The sequence below is a fragment of the Macrobrachium nipponense genome, chromosome 16, assembly GCF_015104395.2.
Source record: "Macrobrachium nipponense isolate FS-2020 chromosome 16, ASM1510439v2, whole genome shotgun sequence".
NCBI classification, from domain to species: domain Eukaryota; kingdom Metazoa; phylum Arthropoda; class Malacostraca; order Decapoda; family Palaemonidae; genus Macrobrachium; species Macrobrachium nipponense.
The window spans coordinates 76576739-76595698 of NC_087209.1; the positions used below are offsets into that span (position 1 = coordinate 76576739).

Consider the following 18960-nt stretch of genomic DNA (forward strand, 5'->3'; position numbering starts at 1 on the left):
CACAGAAAAACATGTATAACTCATATAGACGCTAAAGATTTTAGTATAGTGGGACGAGCACGAAGTACCGAGGAACTAAGTAGTACCCTCGAATCCATAATAGCCCACTTTAGGGTTTTGATGTGAAAAAATTAGATAAAAGCTGAAACTTGGCACACATGTAGAGATTTGTGACTTGAACAACATATCAAAAGTCCCATGGCCTCCCGTGCTTGGGTCAGCCGCCATAGTGGAAAATGGTCGCCATATTGGAATTCTCTTAAAATTCAAATATCTCGTCAGATAATTGTTTTATAAAGAAAATACCACTCAATAAAAGTTGTTCAGCACTTATTGTTTTATAACACTGACTAGGTCATTTCACAGAAATATGTAAATTTATATGAAAAAAAGAAAACTAATGAAATTTAAGTAATAACTTTATTTTCAAAGACAATTTCTGCAGAAATGGTGGCCTGTATAAAAAAAATGTATCGAAACAAAAGTTGTAGAACAAACTTTCTCCTTTCGAAATATATACACAAGTTTATGCATATTTTAAAAGATAAGGAAGTTATGAGGGGGGAAAATAAACAGAAACCCAAAGGGTCACACATACAAAATCCAACAAATTTTTTGTGATAAAATAATAAGCTTAAATTGCAAACATTCTGCTAAATTACTGATCAACAATGTCTTTATATACAACATTATGTTCTTTTAATAATGATATTGGAAATTACAGTGAAACGAACTTTTGCAAATTAGCTTTTTTTTCAGAATCAAATAGGGTGCCTGAAAAACAAGATCTTTATAATAATGAACTATCTCGGACAAATCTTTTGTGTAGAAATTATGATACATACCGTATTTTGATGTATATATATACACCAACAAACTACAAAGAAAAAATCCTTTCAATTGCAATGACAAATTATTATTTGTACATTAATATAAACATAGAAACATAAACACAAGAAAAATAGCAGCATGTTTTCTTTAAATTTCCATGCAATAAATGTCATACAGAGAAAGTAATGAAGGTTTGAATAGATCTGAACATCCCCCACTCAGAGCAAACACACGTGCTTCAAAATCAAATTTCTATCGACTCATGGCCTTCTTCAGCATCCTCCTCTTGAAATGGTAGCGAATTTTCACATCCAGGTCCACGGCACTGGCCACACGTGGATGAGCACGAGAAACCAGCCCTCATAGACACATTGATGACGGCAACCTTTGCGACAGTTACGGCTCACTAAATATAACAAAACGCCTCAGTGGCGTGGTTGGTATTGTGTTTGCGTCCCACCTCGGTGATCGCGGGTTCGATTCTCGGCCATTCCATTGAGGAGTGAGAGATGTGTATTTCTGGTGATAGAAGTTCACTCTCGACGTGGTTCGGAAGTCACGTAAAGCCGTTGCTCCCGTTGCTGAATAACCACTGGTTCCATGCAACGTAAAAACACCACACAAACAAACAAACAAAACTAAATATAACAGGTCATCAGGAGCTGGAGGTTTGATTGAAGAAATTGGTTTCAGTCCGGTTCCGCAACTTCCTCTCCCCATTCGCTTGGAGAAAGATGATTACCGTGTCAATTTTGCACTTGTAAGAACATCCTAAACGAGTGCAGACGAGCTGCATCACCTCTTGGTGGCAATGTGGATAGCTGAAAGTCAGACTTGAGTGACATCTTTGCTACTGTTCTCTTGTATGCATAAAAGCGATACTACCTATCCGAGGTTTGAGTTTTGTTAGCTCCATACACAGAAAGGAGGAAAACTTCGCCAGCTTTGGCCACTTCTTCTTCAGATGCTGGTGGTTTATCAATTACAGACAGTAGATGTTGCCGAAGATGTCCCAGATTAGCTTGAAGTTTGCTAATATCTTACGTCCTGTTGGGATTATGAGCTTTATGGTTTAATGACACGAATTTCCGTGGATGACTTGGAAAGTGATGCAAGAAGTATAAACAAGTCTGTGTCATCAACCCCTTCTGCTACATTATGTCCAGTGTCTTCTAATGACCAAGCAGTTTGGACAATGGACATATCTGCATTATCATTGGCAACTATAAGTCCTTAATACCAGCATAATGTTCGCAATTTAAGCTGACTTTATTACAAAAAAATCTGTTGGGTTTTGCTTATTTTCCTCTCATAACTCCCTTATTTTTTTAAATATGCAAAAACTTGTATACACACACACACACACACACACACACACACACACACACACACATATATATAATTTATATATATATATATCTATATATATATATATAGATATATATATATATATATATATCGAAAGGAGAAAGTTTTTTCTACAACTTTTGTTTCGATATATTTTCTGTGGATATTGTCTTTAAAAATAAAGTTATTACTTAAATTTCATTAGTTTCGCTTTTTTTCCATATAAATTTATATATTTTTGTAAAATGACCTACTATGAGATTCAGGGCCTCTGTAACACGGTTTTTTCGCAATAACTTTTTATCTATGCATTTCATAAATATAACGCTTATTCAGAATACACATTATATCTACACATAAATTTTGACTGTATTCTGCATTACGTAGGCTGGATAAATTTGGTACTTATAATGTAAAAGTGACTTTTTTTGAAGACGGGCCAACTTACTCAGAGAAAAGGTTTCGAACGCACTCGTTACGTAACTCATGACAGCATTTCTTCCCTCTTTCTCGGTGGATGATTGGCTATACGTAACGAAGGCTAAACCTCTGGCAACAATGACATACAAATTTAAATACAAGCAAAGCAGTACACCTTTATGAACTCTGGAACCTCTCCACTGATAATTGTCATAATGAACAAACCAACAAAATATGTTATTAAATACAAAAACACTTCGATTATTAGTCTAACTCCCAAAATAAATTTCCTAAGAAATTACAGTCTACTTTATAGGTCACAATCAGATTGACAAGATGTAGGGAATAGTTGGTAATTTTAAAAAACATAGTAGACAAGCTTAATTTGATAACTGCTATATCCAATGTCAAGCAATTTTTATTTATTGGCTATCTACCTATTTACTGAAAAAAAAGAAAAAATAGCCGGTACCGTATATTGGCTTTAAACCTTCACCAATAATTATCGTCAGAATGGTGACTTCATGAGGCTCCACCCACTTTCGCCTCGTTATAATTCAGGATAACACTGAAGGCTATCATGGGAATTGTTGGATTAGAAAATTTAACTTTTGGCTATAAAAACTAATTTCTCGAGTAATTGTAAAAAGTGCTAAATGATCCTCAAGGTTCCCAGCAGTTGGCCTAAACGTTTAATTCATGTATATTACTGCTATACTGTTGCGGCACTACTGCTACAGTAGTATTACTACGCTAGCACTGATACCCCACCCACATCTATGTATCGTTCCGCCATTCATAAAGTCTTTGGGTTTCAGAGCCGATGGAGTTGGTGGATGGGCGGGGCAACTTTACGTCAAAAGGTGTTTACTTTGCTTACGTAATGAATGTTTTTCGACTCTTGGTTCGTAATCATTGGCCATGGCGTCGGCTAGAACATTTTTACTCTATAAAAATTAAAACTATTGGGTTTAGGTTATTGGTAATGCTGACAAAATTTGTGTGTGGTTGTAAAATTTACATATGTCAACTTTCAGCTACATCCGATGCTTTGACAAGGAGCAAAGTCCAAAAAACCGTGTTACAGAGACCCTGAATCTCATAGTAGTCAGTGTTATAAAACAATAAGTTCTGAGCAACTTTTATTGAGTGGTATTTTTTTTTTTTATATAAAACTATTATTTTGCGAGATATTTGAATTTTAAGAGAATTCCAATATGGCGGCTAACGCAAGCACGGGAGGCCAAGGGACTTTAGATATGTTGTTCAAGTCACACATCTTTACGTGTATACCAAGTTTCAGCTTTTATCTAATTATTTCACTAAATCCCTATATTTTTCCTTAACGCTCCTGGGGTATAATGATTAAACTGACTGTTCCTATTCTCAACCACCAGTCATCATCAACAAGCTGTTCATTGCATAAAATGTTTTTGTTCTTTTGTTTGTATCTTTTCCAATTTTTCGTCCTTCCTGTCAGTTTCCTTTGCGCTGCAAATGTGGGTAGGTATCTTGTGCCCCCTGTCTTTTGCTTGTTGAATTTCCTCTCTTTGTTCTGTTTTAGATGTAAATATGGGGTTAATAAGTAAATGTTGTGTATAATCCTTACATTATGTATACTAGCATTAATTATTTTAATCGTTTTTTCAACCTGGAAAATGTATCAAGCGATACAAAACGTCGGCTTTTCAATAAATCGGACATAAACAGAATGCCTTCCCATGGACTCCAAATTCTCTACTGCCTGCTCCTGCCTTGGATAATATATAGATTATAGTATATATATATAGTACTATATATTATATATAATATATATCTATCTATAATTATATACATGGTATATATCTATATATATATATTAATATTTTATATATAATATATATATGTGTGTGTGTGTGTGTGTGTGTACATCAAAATAACAATTATCATAATTAATTCTTTGTTTGAAAATAATATGTTTCTTTGGACCACTGTCAATACAGACGGAGTTGTTTGATGCATAATATTTAGATGAATCAAGGTACGTATAAGAATAATTCGTCTTTTGCACAAACGATTACAACTCCTGAATAGTGGGAGACCAGTAGTGACTGGAGAGTAAAAAGAAACCAACAGTACAAGCCCCACTGCTAGATTGGGGCTATTTTGTAATCTCATGTTATTGCGTCAAAACTAAGCGAAGAAGTTTATGGCAATTACTGTGTTGCAAGCCATTTATCATTTGAAATTTCGTGCTCGATGAATTCACCAAGGACATGCATGTGTATATTGTTTCATAGTCCGTTGGACAATGACGCAAAGTGACGCATCGCAGTCTGACCGCCACTGTGAAGAGTCCTGTTGTCTAAAACGGTCGTTGGCGCCAAAGTCTAAAGAGTATGTAGTTCTTGGTTGGCGCCAAGTGTCTAGTGGCCTGCATTTGTTATGTCATCCGCCACTGAGGGGATTCCTCGAGGATTATAAGTGATATTACTGGAAACTAACGACGCAAAAAGACATTTGAATTTCGTTTGATTTTCATATATTCACCGAGACATCCATGTACAGTTCTGGACGATTTTGGCAATTTTTTGACCTCGTGACCTGGAAAATAGGTTTACTTCATAAATATTCATTAGTGTTACATATTCAAGGAATTAAAAGGTAGTTTTTTTTTTTTCAAAATTTCATGAGGATATGATGAGAAGTCTGACTAATAATAATAATAATAATAATAATAATATAATAAAATAACTTCCTTAGGTTCTTGACAGGTAAAATGATTCACAATAATCTTTGCAAGGAATATTGTAATCTCAATAATAACAATCAACGCATCATAACCAATCACGTTCAGCAATATGCAAGATAAAAAAAAAAACATCCTAAAAGGTCAAATGTTTAAGATGCAATGGTGGAAACAACAAGAAAATTTTGGGATTTATGGAAACTCCAGTTTCCTTCCTCAGAGGACGGGGCAAGGTAAATGTGTCCACTCCTTTTTACGGGCGACGAAAAACTATCCCATTCAAGGATTATTTTCGGCACCAGTAGCGGCTGCCATGGCTTGCGAAGGAAAGGCAGAAGACAGAGGAGAGGGTCTCATCATTGGCATCTGTCAGCAAGTCATGTAAATCATTTTCTCTGAATTTCGCAACTGTGCATTGCTGAAGTGGTCTGGCTTACCAGGGAGGCGTAGTTCTTCGTTGGACGAGTGGTTTTCGCGTCGGCTACCAATCCGGTGGTCCGAAGTTCGATTCTCGGCTCGGCCAACGCGGAATCAGACGAATTTATTTCTGGTGATAGAAATTCATTTCTCGATATAATGTGGTTCGGATCCCACAATAAGCTGTAGGTCCCGTTGCTATGTGATCAATTGGTTCCTAGCCACGTAAAAATATCTAATCCTTCGGGCCAGCCCTAGGAGAGCTGTTAATCAGCTCAGTGGTCTGGTTAAACTAAGGTATACTTAACTTTTAACCAGAGAGGGGTTGATGGTCAAAGCTTTTCAACTGTTCTATTTCTTTTACAATTGTTGCTTTTATGTAACCATTATCCCAACAATGTTTAGCTAAGCATTATTTCTGTAATGAAAACGTATGCATAGAGATATTGCCCTTGCTAGTCACTGGTGCAAGAGCCCGTACCAGCATAAGGCTGGCTTAATCTATCATCATCATAGTCACTGGTGGGATAATGATAATGACCATGGCATGGTCTGCATGGACTTCGACAACCGCGGGTTCATTCCTAAATGCAACAATTGATAAAAGACACAGAGAGTTCAGCCGGAGTGATATTTTGTTAATTCCACACTTAAGGCCACTGGGAACAAACCCCTCGTTGATGAAATCAACAAAGTCAGCAATTGCACAATCGGATGATAAACGGTAGTGAAGTGTTTAGAGAATTTTCTTACAATTTAGGTTAACACCCACTGTAACCTTGAAGCTGAATAAAGGAATTATTATTATCATATTATCATTATTATCTGTGAGACATTTCACGATTCCTTCCCGAACTCAAATAACCGTTCCCGCGGGAGAAGATACTCCTTCAGAAGAGTCCTTCCTTTAGAGGAGAAGGCACAATTGCAGGCATCTATAGCTGGTTCACTTAAGGTAGATTCTTGGATGAGCCTTATTCTTACGAGACGTTTGTCTGGTGGCCGCTGATTGGCTGGTACCGGGAGGTAGGCAGCTCCCAGCCAATCAGCGGCCACCTAACTAACGTCTCGTAGGCATAGGGCTCACCCAAGAATCTACCTTAAGCGAACCTGTTATAGGTACCCGATGTCGACTTGGTGTGCATTCCATTCTCTGGAGAGAGAAACGGGAATCTCCGAAAAGCCCACGAGATGGCTATAATTTTTACCATTATTTTTTTAACACCCGACTTCTCTGAGGTCTGTTCTTAATCCTGCCGCCAGCTTTTTGCTTCGAACGATCACGATAATCTTCTTAATCGATCGAGTATGTTTAAGTAGATCTCGGTAATAACTCATACATTACCAGCTTGGTAGATCTAGGGTACTTATCCGCGGCGGCCTAGACTATGGCAGTTGCGGCTTTTCTATGCAGTTTTACCAACTGAACAAGAATTTTAAGTAATATTTATTCGGACGACTGTAATTAACCTTCCTGGGGCCAGTACTAAATACGGCGAAATACACTGGACGCCCCAATCCCTATATTCTAGCTACGAAAGGTTGAGACTTTCGTACAATTAGCGGCGTTGACCAACGCCATCTTGAATTGACTCAATTCAAGATGGCGTTGCGTTGACACGTTTCCCATCTTGCCAAAGGAGGTATTTAATCCTAATCCAAAAAGGTACATTTACAGGATTAACCTCGAGGTTAAGGTTAATCCTGAGAGTGGGCATATACGAGCGTACTGTCCAGCTATTTGCTTTTATTTACAAGTAGCTTCTTTTTAAAGTAATATATGGTATGTGTATGTATGCTTACGTTTAACGTATAAGCTTATACATACCTACACACACACACACACACACACACATATATACACACACACACACACACACACACACATCTATATATATATATATATATATATATATATATATATAGATATACAATAATTATATATATATTATAAAAATATACACATACACATGCAAAATTTAATTAGGGTTTATATATGTGTTAATTAAATTTTACGTCAAGCAACTCAAAAAATGTACAACAAGGTCCAAGTAGTATAATGTTTTTATCTTCATGTTTTGCTCTTGTACCGACGAATGGAGGGAGGTGACAGAATCGAGAAAACTCTTATTATTGTGACCCTTAGTGGTCACTTCCCTTAATCATCCATATACGAGGGAAATGGCAGAGCGGCTCAAAAATTATGTCAAATCTACCAAATTCTCACCCCTTTTCCTGAAAAGTTTGAACGTGTTTAAGGAAATATGGCAACAGTGCTAATCACCCTCGAGTCTCAAGTCTCTCAACCTTTTGTAGCCAGAGTAGTAGTGGATGTCGTATCCGCGGTTACGTTCATTGCCGTCCGTGCGGACTGCTTCTGTAGAAATACCCATAGCTTTTAAATCTGCCCACAATGCACCATCAACAGAATAAAAAGCGAAAGTGGCTGCTTCAGCAATCCCGATAATGGACCTTGACCCTTATTGTTTTCGTCTTCCTGCATCGGACTTCGAATAATTTCGATAACTCTGAAGAATGACTTAAAATCTGCGTCGCAGCAGGACCAGAAAGAGGGAACTAACATTGAAACTTAAATCTCTACGCTAATCGCCAGCCACAAATGATTACTTACATAACCGACATTTGTTTTTAAGAAACGGATGACCAGCGGTACTTCTTAGTCTGCAACGTGGCCCTTGATAGGGTGCCGACATTGTCTCTGTTGTATCAAATTCTTGCAGTTAATCGTACAAACAGCAGCTATTATTTGGCACTGTCAGATTGTCCTCCCGCGCTCCTGATCTGTCATGATCACTTACGACACTGTTGTGACCGTTGATCTTGACACATTTAGTTCTCTTGATTTTCTCGGTCATGTTTCAACCATGTATTTAGACAGGGGTTCTTTGGCGCCATAAATTCATTAATATTTTTCCTCGTCATCACATGGGACGTTCACCTCCTTTTGTTCTTTCTAGCAGAATCTTTCGATTGTTTGACACGTCGACCGTTGCTCTTGCGTTTGGTGGCCTATAGGCTATTAGGGCGATTGTCTTGCCAACTAGATTACTACACCCCGATACACCTGAGTCTGGACATTGGCATCTGGTTGTTGTTGTATCAACGCATTCAACTTTAGTGCTTTATCTCTCTTTCCACTGACTTCAGAGTAAGTGCATCCTCAGCGAAACTGTTCTATATTTATGTCTTGGTAATTAAAAGAAGTTGTAAGAGAGATGAAGTTTATTGCTCTATTTTTTCTTTTCACTGACTCAGCAACCACTCTTCAGAGATAAGTGCAGCTTCGACTTACTTTTTCTTGTGACGTTGTTCTATAGCCTCTCTCTCTCTCTCTCTCTCTCTCTCTCTCTCTCTCTCTCTCTCTCGTCATTTTTTTGTATTATAAAACTCCCCATTCGGGACATCCAAATAAGATAATTTTTTGGGCATTATTTTCACAACTTTATTTTGTTTTCCTCAAGTGTTTATTCACATGGCATCTATAAATATTTGTATGACAACACTCAGTCTTTGCAGTTATTCTACTAACCTTCGAGGCTCAAGTCTTGAAAGGATAAACAAGATTGCTACTATGTTGCTCTAATTTATTGGTTTCCAAGCCGCCAAATGTTTAGGTTCATAACCCAATGGCCTTTTCCACGTCAGCACTAGTTCACAATAGAGCCATACTTTACTTTGTATAAGTGCAGACAAAATTGGATTGAAAAGGGCCAGGTGTTAATAGCTGAAGCAGTTGTCAGTTTTGGAATGAATAATCTAGAGAAACGTAGTAGCAACCTGTTTCCATAAAGATATAGATGCCCCAAGTGTATCAGCATCTGAAGAAAGTTAAAGAAAAACTGTGCCAATAAAGCATAATTATATTTTGGCTCAAATATTCAAAGATTCACAGGGGGATGGGCAGGTTCTCGAAAGCTGAAAGCAAATCTTGTGGTATACATACAGGAGAAATAAGAGGAACATGGATTTCACTCCTCATTTCATAATGAATAGTAACAACGCTCATGAAAATCAACAAACACTTACGCGTGAAATGGAGGTAAATTTCTACCTAACACAGAATCGACCCTCATCCGGGACTTTCGAGTGGAAGCCATGCGACGTCAGAAGCGGATAAACTGCGGATAAGGTTCTGACTTTTCCCGCTTCTGACGTCACATCGAACAAAGTCTGTCGGGCAAAGTTCGACTGCGTGGACGGGGTTTAAAGTAGAAACTTGAAGGCTTGCATGGAACCTAAGGGAGTTTCCTGGACAGAATGCGCACCTTTCATGACACAGGTAGACAGACAGATAAATAGATAGATTTATTGGCCACAACATGAAAATACTTCTATAATTATAACAGATTCAAAATTACAATATTTTCAATACTTAGAAATTATATATTTTTTTGGTCCAATTAATATAAAATTTTTTTTATATGAAACAATTTGGTAAAACTAGGAAGCACTGCAGGAAATACAAAATATAAAGATGACAATGTTGAATGATATAGTTGATATTTGATAAATTATGCACACACTACGTATGAAGTCTATGGCAACAATGGACTAACAGGAACTGAACCCTGCCGAGGGCCATGTCGCATTCAATGAAGCAGGCACCGAGAACTACATAAAGAACAATCGTAATATGAGCGACAGCATAACAAAAGTAGACGGTAACCTATGTACGTTAAACGAAAACCAGACAAGAAATAATAGATGGAAACTAGAACTGAAGAGATACAATACATCTCATTGCGGGAACTTCTTCACATATATAACCAAGCAAATTAATCATTCGGCACTGGTTAATCAAAACTAAAAGAAGTGACAACTCTCTTACCTTTAGTTCCTGACTACCTCTCTCTGCAAACGACATCAAGCTAGGCTTATGAATTCTCGTAAGTACAAAAATATGCTTTTTATTTCCCAAACTAGCTGAACATGATATGGAACAAAGTGATTAAAAGATGTCACATTAAGAACTAAGTCTGACCCACAAAAAATTGTCAATTGTCATTCTATTCTCCTGAATTAGACTAAGTAATCACTCCTAAACTCCCAAATTAATAATTACTGCATTTCAATAATCAAGTCTTTTAGAGAATCCCATTCTCTAGTATAATGCCATGAACCCATCTGAAACAAAGAGACATATCCATTAGATTCCCGAACTCATAATTAATGTCAAATAAATGTATAAACATTACACTTCTCTCTTTTCAAAGGCAACTTTTCCGAAGCCCTTTTAAACGTGCCCTACCTTTCGATGGGTTTTCTTGACCCTGTGTCCTCCAAACCATCCTTATTGCTTGTCTCTGGAGAGTGTGTCCTTTCTCCTCAGTGTCAGGCAGTTGGACCCATCATTACATGCACAAACACACTTACATAACCGGACACACCTTAAAATCACATAGCAACCAGGCTGTACAGATCCCCGGCCTCACAATGCACAATCATCAATTGTTTCATTTCAGCAAGCTTTGAAGAAGGCTTGTCGCTAGGACACTGTGAATGAACAGTAAAACCTGCTCCTTGAGATAAGTGAGCACACGATGTCTCCTCGGATGGACTAACTCCTTGTAACTCTTCCTATGTCTCTTGCAATATGTGATGGATGCTTTTACATACCACATAATAATTTGACATTTCATGTAACAAGTTGCTTACACTCCAAAAACCAGATTGGTTTCGTGGGCAAAGTGTCTGCGGGCACTTTTCAGTGACTTGCTTTTTGTTTTGTATTTGTCCACAAGCGCACAGACTCTCTTCCTCGTCTGTTGCAGCGACCAGTTTCCACAGCTAGGGACCGAGCACTCGAATGTTCGTGAGGCCATGAAACTCTTAGTCTCATTCTTCTGAGCTTACCTATGTGAATGTCATGTACGCTAAAATCGGCATTTGTTTCCATATAAAAAATCATCCTTGACGAGGTATGCTGGTATGAAAAGTGTTCAGCCTACCCAGGTACCTTCTTAGGTACTAACAATAACTGTTTATGATTCATGCGATTTGGTAGCGCTCTTCCTTTGCACTCGCCACGTTTGTGTTCAGTCAATATATTATTATTATTATTATTATTATTATTATTATTATTATTATTCAGAAGATGAAACCTATTCATATAGAACAAGCCCACCACAGGGGCCGCCGACTAGGAATTCAAACTTCCAAAAAAAATGGTGGTCATTAGGAAGAAGTAAGAGGTAGTAAAGGGAAATGCAGAAAGAAGAGACCTTATTAATAAAAATAAAATAAATTAATAAATCAGTAAATTAATAAATCACTTATTAAAGAAGAAAAATAAATTAATAAATCAATAAATTAATAAATCACTTATTGATGAAGAAAAATAAATCAATAAATCAATAAATTAATAAATCACTCATTAAAAAAGAAAAACAAATTAATAAATCAATAAAAATGTATTAAAATGCAAGGAGAATAGTATTAGTGTAGTAATGCATTGGCTCCTCGCTTGAACTTCTCAAGTTCCAAATGCACGACATCCCCAGGGAGACTGTTCCATAGTCCAATGGTGTGAGGGACAAAGGATCTCTGGAACTGAGAAGTTCGACAGCGAGATACATTTACTGCACATTATTGTAATAACGTTCAAATGACAACAAAACCTTGCCCTGTCTTTTTCTCCAAGCTAGAGAACAGCGGAGCACAATGTGATCAAGTAGTACCGGTGTTACGATGCTAAAGGGTTTGCTTAATAATAATTGTCCCCATAATTGGAGTACCGAGAGGCTCGACTTATGAAAGTAACTGTTTTGTGTGTCATACATTTCATCGGAGTAAACCATCTGTCGTTTTCTGGAAGAAAAGTTGATAAGACGATATCTTTGAAATAAGCAAAACGCAATTTCATTATAGAGTGCATTGCGCAATGACTTGGGCCTTGGCAGGGCGCGTCTCGTGCCTGGCCAAACTAACCCAGTGGCCAAGATTGCCACTTTTGCTAGTGACCAGCAGCAGCCAGTCTACGAGAGATCACAGCACGGGTAGGAGTAAAATCTCCCGCCGAGTTCTGTATTAGTCGCGCCATTCAAGTCAGTAGAATCATATAGCTACGACCACTTCGTTACCTGGGATTTTTTTTCTCTCTTTTATTTTTCGGTAATATCTGTAGAGAACTGGAAAGCGGCAGGTAACCTGCGGAAAACATGAAAATGTCCCAGAGAGATGACGCGAGCTTGGAGACAGGTGAAGCGTTTCCGAATGAAGCTGTCGATAGTCCAGATGCAAAATCGAGACCGAAACAATCTTTGGATAGGGGGGAAACGGAAAGGCTTGCGTCTATGGGACACTCGCCAGCACTCCTCCCTCAGGTAGGTAGGGCTTTCTCGTTTTCCTTGGATGATTTACATCGTTTCTTTCACGACTTCGGTTTTTTATGAACGGGATCCTTTTCTGCATATCAGAATCAAGGGTTAACTGATACAGTCTGTCATCTTAGGTTTCGAAATGCAATGTTAGTGAGTGTATAAACTCGGATACTTAGTTGAAATATATACACTTCTTACCTGGTAATATTTACATATTTTCCCACCAGCAATTCAGTACAGTAAAAATAAGTTAATTTTTACAGTGCCAAAATGGATTAATACTGGTAAGAAGCTATCACTTCTAATGTGCCAAACAGACCTACTTTCCGCGGCGAAGTTACTCGCCCATTCATTTTGCGAATCAACAGTTGGCTGGATCGCAGCCAAGCGACCACTGCCAGTCTGGTCGTTCAGATCTGCGTCACGGCGGCTGTCATTAAGGCATACATTGCATGTCGGCTGCTAGACTTCGTTCCTTGACGCAACTTTTAAATTTAATGTTGATTATGCCTGATTACCTTCAAGGCGGTCAGGGGAGAACGTAGGGCGTTTGGTTCAGATTGTTGCAAAAGCATCATATTTGGACCATATCATCCTCATTTGCTAATCTACTGATTTCTGGCGGGAGCCAAGACAGAGGGCGCCTGGGGACTGAGCAATATTGAGATGAAACAACAGATGTCGTCTCTTGATTTATTCCAGTATTTTTCAATTATAGGGCATTAGTTTTGATAAGCGTACAACTTCACCAGTTGTAGACCTTCCAATGTATTACATCAATAATGTTTAGCAAAATATAATAATGGATAATGAAAAGTGATATTTAATCGATTTTTGTATAAGAAAATAGATGGATTATACATATCATAACAAAACATGATACAAAATTTGTCACAATGAACTAAAAAAAAAGTTGGTTACAATAAACATTTTTACTCTTTAATCTCATAAAACTAATGAAAAATTAAAATACTTCATAATTTGATAAATGTTCTAAACAGAAATATTGCGACTGACCAAAATAAATTGACTATTCTGGCTCTTATAACAATGTTTGCAATACTTCAGAATCAATTTTTCGAATTGAATCTTGTAAGATATTTATGCATTTCAAATATTACTTGTAACTAAACTACTTCGAAGCCATATGCAAAAAAAAAAAAAAAAAAATGAGTGGGAGGACATTTAACAGATTTATATATAGAGAAAGATGGATTATACATATCATATCAAACTTGGTAAGACAAATTTCATAGTGAACAAAAAATTTTGTTACGATTAACATTTTTTTTTATTTTAAGTCTCATTAAACTAATGGAAAATCAAAATACCTCCTAAAGTGTTAAATGTTCTTAACATAGCAACTGATAAAGATAGCTAGACTTGTGTCTGTTTACAAATCTTCCGATTTGATTCTTCCTGTTGAATATTGAAAGACATTCATGAATTTTTAGATAATATTAGCAATAACTAAACTACTTCGAAACCATAAGCAAACAAATAATAATAATAATGCTTAGTATTTAAAATATAACTTACAATATAACTTAAGGTGATGTAGATGAATACACGTATTTTCATGTAAAACTGAATTAATTGTCCAAAATTCACTGAACATAATAACACTCACTTTAGAGACCAAAATCCCTGTCGCTTTCACCACCATTATTATTGCATTCGCCTTCACACTAACATAGGCTGGTGCATCTCACACTATCTCTGTTACACTTACATCGTCCTACACAGGACTTGACACAACTGCAACGCAATAATACCGAACAGGCAGATGAAGCAACCGCGAGAATCTGTCATCTTTCTGTCAGTCCCAACCACTGAAGTCAGGGATACTTTGCATAGGGGAAGTTGCTTTTCTCCGGAAAAAAGCTTTCTTGTAATAGTACCTGTTTCACACGTTGGAACAGTGCCACCTGGGTTGGTGGGACATTCTCCAAAGACCTGCACCTGGTTGTAAATAATTGATGTCTTGCTTCATTTCACACTTCTTGTACATGAGTATAACTTAGTGTTCATATTTATTCATATGAGGCTCTCTGTGTTAATGAGAGCAAGATCATTTGTCAGTGAGGTCTGGAGTAGCAATTCCAATCTCCCCAAGCTGACTTTTCCGTGTCCAAGACAGTGAGATGTTGTATCACAACCAGTGAGGCTATGGAATAAGGGAAGTGCCAAACATGTTGCTTGTCCAAGACCTGAACATAGATGATGAATTGCGATATCTCGATATTTTTTCCCAGTGCCAAAACCTACCCAAACCCCTTTGAGACCAATGGTAGTGAAATGATGGGCAGCCAATACTATAATATCACTATCAACACTACGAACATATGCTGCACTGTGCCCTTCTTTTGCTGCTTGTGCTAAATGAACAAAGATCCTGGTATCAGCTTCAATATGGTTGCATGGCCGCAGATGAGCTAGTTCATATGATCTATTGGAGAGCACTTTGTCAAGGTAAGTACTGAGGACAAGTTTGCCATCCATATCATATTTAACAATGTTAGTGCTTAAGAACAAAAAACAAAAGACAAGTTTCTTCTTGTTTTCAACATTTTTCAGGAATCCATTCCAGTCACTTGGAATTTTTGTGCTTCCATCACCAATTCTTGTTCTAGCACTTATCCAACGACGTAGTTGTGCCTGTGACTTTAGGTCACCTTTATCCGAATAAGTATTCCATATAGCATGAATACCATTTTTATTTGAATTTTGAAATATGGGATAATGTGTAGTATGACATACTCACTGTAGGTTTTTGATTTTGTGGGGAACGCCATGTGGACAACTGCTGCCATGTCCAACACCACAACAGTGACTCTAGAATGACTTTCTGGTCGATCTGTTGATGCCTGGATACATTGAAGAATGTCTGATTTTACACCACTTCGAAGCATACCTCTGTCTGCTAGGCTTGGTGGTTCTCGCTCATTCTCATTTTTGAAGATTTCTGTTACACTTGCATCAGGGCGTGAGTGGAGTGAGGGGAGGAGCTGTGTGATTAAAGCCATATTACGTTTCTGTAGGCCTGTGACTTTGCCTTCTTTTGTTTTAGTTTGATCAGGGAGGTTGTCAGGGACTTATTTCTCTTAATGGTATCAGTTACTGGTACTAAATATTTTTCGAGTCTCTTAGTGACATATACTCTATGAAGTTTCTTCCAAACTTCCCTGATATTACATAGAGATTCGGAAACTGACTGCTCCATAATATTTTGTGTATCGAGAGCATTAAGCTCTTTGTTTGCTCTCAGATAAGGATTGCCCATCTTTTCAACTGTTTTGATAAATGATGGCACATCCCTTTGAAACATGACTTGTAAGCTATGTCCTTCCTCATGGTGACCTGTAGAAGGGGGCTGTTTGTCTTGCACTGATTCAAACTCCTTAATAATACGAGCACATTCAGGTCCTGTTGCACTGCCATGCTCCTGCAGATTCTTGTTGCTCTGTTCATGAGCTTGATCTTTCGAAATAAGGCTGAACTTTCTAGCCGTTTTCTGCACCACAAAATTGCCCGTCGTGAATTCATCGCACACCTCAGGGTGCTTGTGAGGAAGCTGCATCATATCACGTACATGAACTGAAAGCCAACGAGCATAGTTTGTATGGTCAAATGCATGAAACCAGCCACACAATTCATCACAAGATTGTACATATAGTTTGAAATCAATCTCTCTTAATGAGCGCACGAAACTAACATCAGCATTTCAACTTCCATGACAGTGGACCAGAACATGAACTGTGGTGCAGTTTGTGAATGTTTGTCCCACTCCTCAAATTACTGAGGTGATTCTGTAGTTTCCTTGTAGTCAGAATAGGCTGCTTGCTTAAGCATATAAAGTGCCATGAGAGTTACTTGATGGGCATACCTTCTGCATTTAATGTGAGTAGGTTTTGCTCGTCCAGAAGTTAGTACTTCTGCTTGAGATAAGATTGTGGTCCAACCAGAACCCCGTAGTAGCTTACCCATGATTAGATGCATTTTATCCTCAATGTGCAACGCATCCATCATGACTACCATTTTGTCTTCTCCAAGAGTGTCTATATATTTCCACTGGAGCAGTTTGATTATTGCATGCAGTGGCCGATCTGCTCCAAGAACACTTGGTCGTCCAGGGTTCAAAAACTTGGTCCCTTTTATTGTTAATTCCATGATATGCTGCATTGAGGATACAGATGCAGCTTTCTCAGAAGAGAAAGCTGCATCTGCTGAGAGGACATATGCCTATCTCTGCAGGAGGTTTCACAAGTTTTTCCTGTTTCAACAGATAAGATGTATGCTTCACCCAGGCCTCATCCTTAACAAGGGCATATGTTCATCGTGAGATGGTCTGAGAGGATTTCCACCAATATCTGATGCAAATATATCAGTCTGAGCAACAACAGCAATGTATATAAGAAAATAATGATCTATTCTTATTAAAAAAAAGATATATTCTTAAATTGATTTGGCTACCAAGAGTGTACACGTGATTCTGTGTATGTTATGCAATAGTTGCCACTAGTTCTCCTACACCTTAAAAAATCATAAATTCCTCAATTATCAATGTTTTTAATGAAATTATCATGTACTGTAGAGGACGAATATTATGATTATTCAATAGATCTGAAAATCTCTACAGTTGCTGAAAATTTCCTACAAATATGTTAACAATTAGGGGAGTTGCGGCTATCTAAAGTGGAGAACTCACCGTGGATGGTGCCTCACTAAGCTCTTGATGGTGGTCAAATTCAAGCTTGCATTTCGACGACCACACCTCGAGGCCCTAGTCCTGGCTCCCAGCAGAAATTGAGAATGCGTGATGTGAGTTACTCATGGGCCAATTTTGGTGCTTTTGCATAAAAGTGAACCAGATATCCCTAATAGCCCTGATTATCAGGGATCTGTCAATATTAGCCTACCTGATGTCGTGCACAAGTTTCACACGAACAAGTGAATGCTCGGCTTGAATCTTGCCGCCAGTCTAGGTCACTTGGTATTATTATTATTCGGAATATGAACCTTCGTCATATGGAACAAGCCCACAGGGGCCATTGACTTGAAATTCAGGCTTCCAAGGAATGGTGCTCATTAGGAAGGATTAGGAGGAATTAAAGTGAAATACAGAGCAGTGAAATGAAAGACTAAGAACAAGAGAAAGAAAAGGATATCTATAATATTTCAAACTTGAGGCAAAGGCGGAGACAGTATGTGGGCGAATTGGATGTCAACAAGGATAGTGATGGAAATATACTGTATGGCGATGAAGATGTTAAGAAGAGATGGAGAGAGTATTTTGAACAACTGTTAAATACTGAAAATGAGATAGAGGAGATGGGGGAAGCACAGAGGGTGGAGGGACCAGTGAGGGAGATACAGGACACAGAAGTGAAGAGAGCATTACGGAAAATGAAGAATGGCAAATCACCAGAGTAGGGGAAAAAACCCCATTGTCCCTTAACACCTAGGTGCTAATCCCCAGGTAGTCGATATTTCTACCTGGAGATAAGCACTTTCTACCTGGAGATAAGCACCTAGGTGTGAAATTTCACACCTTTTAATGAGGTTTAATGACTTTTCACACCTTTAAGTGTGAAAATTGACCATAAAGGTGTGAATATAACAAATAGGTGTGAAATTTCACAGGTTCCCACGGTCATTTCGGCGCCGCGGAAAACTCTACGGGGATGAAAACCATGTTTCCAACCCTGAACCCCCAAAACTCCTCATACTTATAGGAGGTATAAACCCCGATTCCAACCCTAACCCCAAAACCCCTCATACTCTATGGGAGGTAAAAACACTGATTTCAACCCTAACCCCAAAACCCCTCATACTCTATGGGAGGTATAAACACTGATTTCAACCCTAACCCCAAAA

The 18960-nt window shown here is 38.0% G+C and overlaps 1 protein-coding gene across 2 annotated transcripts in view; it reads left to right on the forward strand.

Moving 5' to 3' along the window:
• Nucleotides 1-12672: 12672 nt before the first annotated feature.
• LOC135195828 (facilitated trehalose transporter Tret1-like) overlaps nucleotides 12673-18960 on the forward strand; it is a 21623-nt gene continuing 15335 nt past the window's right edge. The window contains exon 1 of one of the 2 annotated variants that reach the window (XM_064222333.1): nucleotides 12673-13086. Coding sequence is in view for 1 of the 2 variants with exons in the window: in XM_064222332.1 (XP_064078402.1) it covers nucleotides 12922-13086 (165 nt within the window). In the remaining variant the exon portion in view is untranslated. The remainder of the gene's footprint in view (nucleotides 13087-18960) is intronic. The other variant, XM_064222332.1, reaches the window with a different exon arrangement.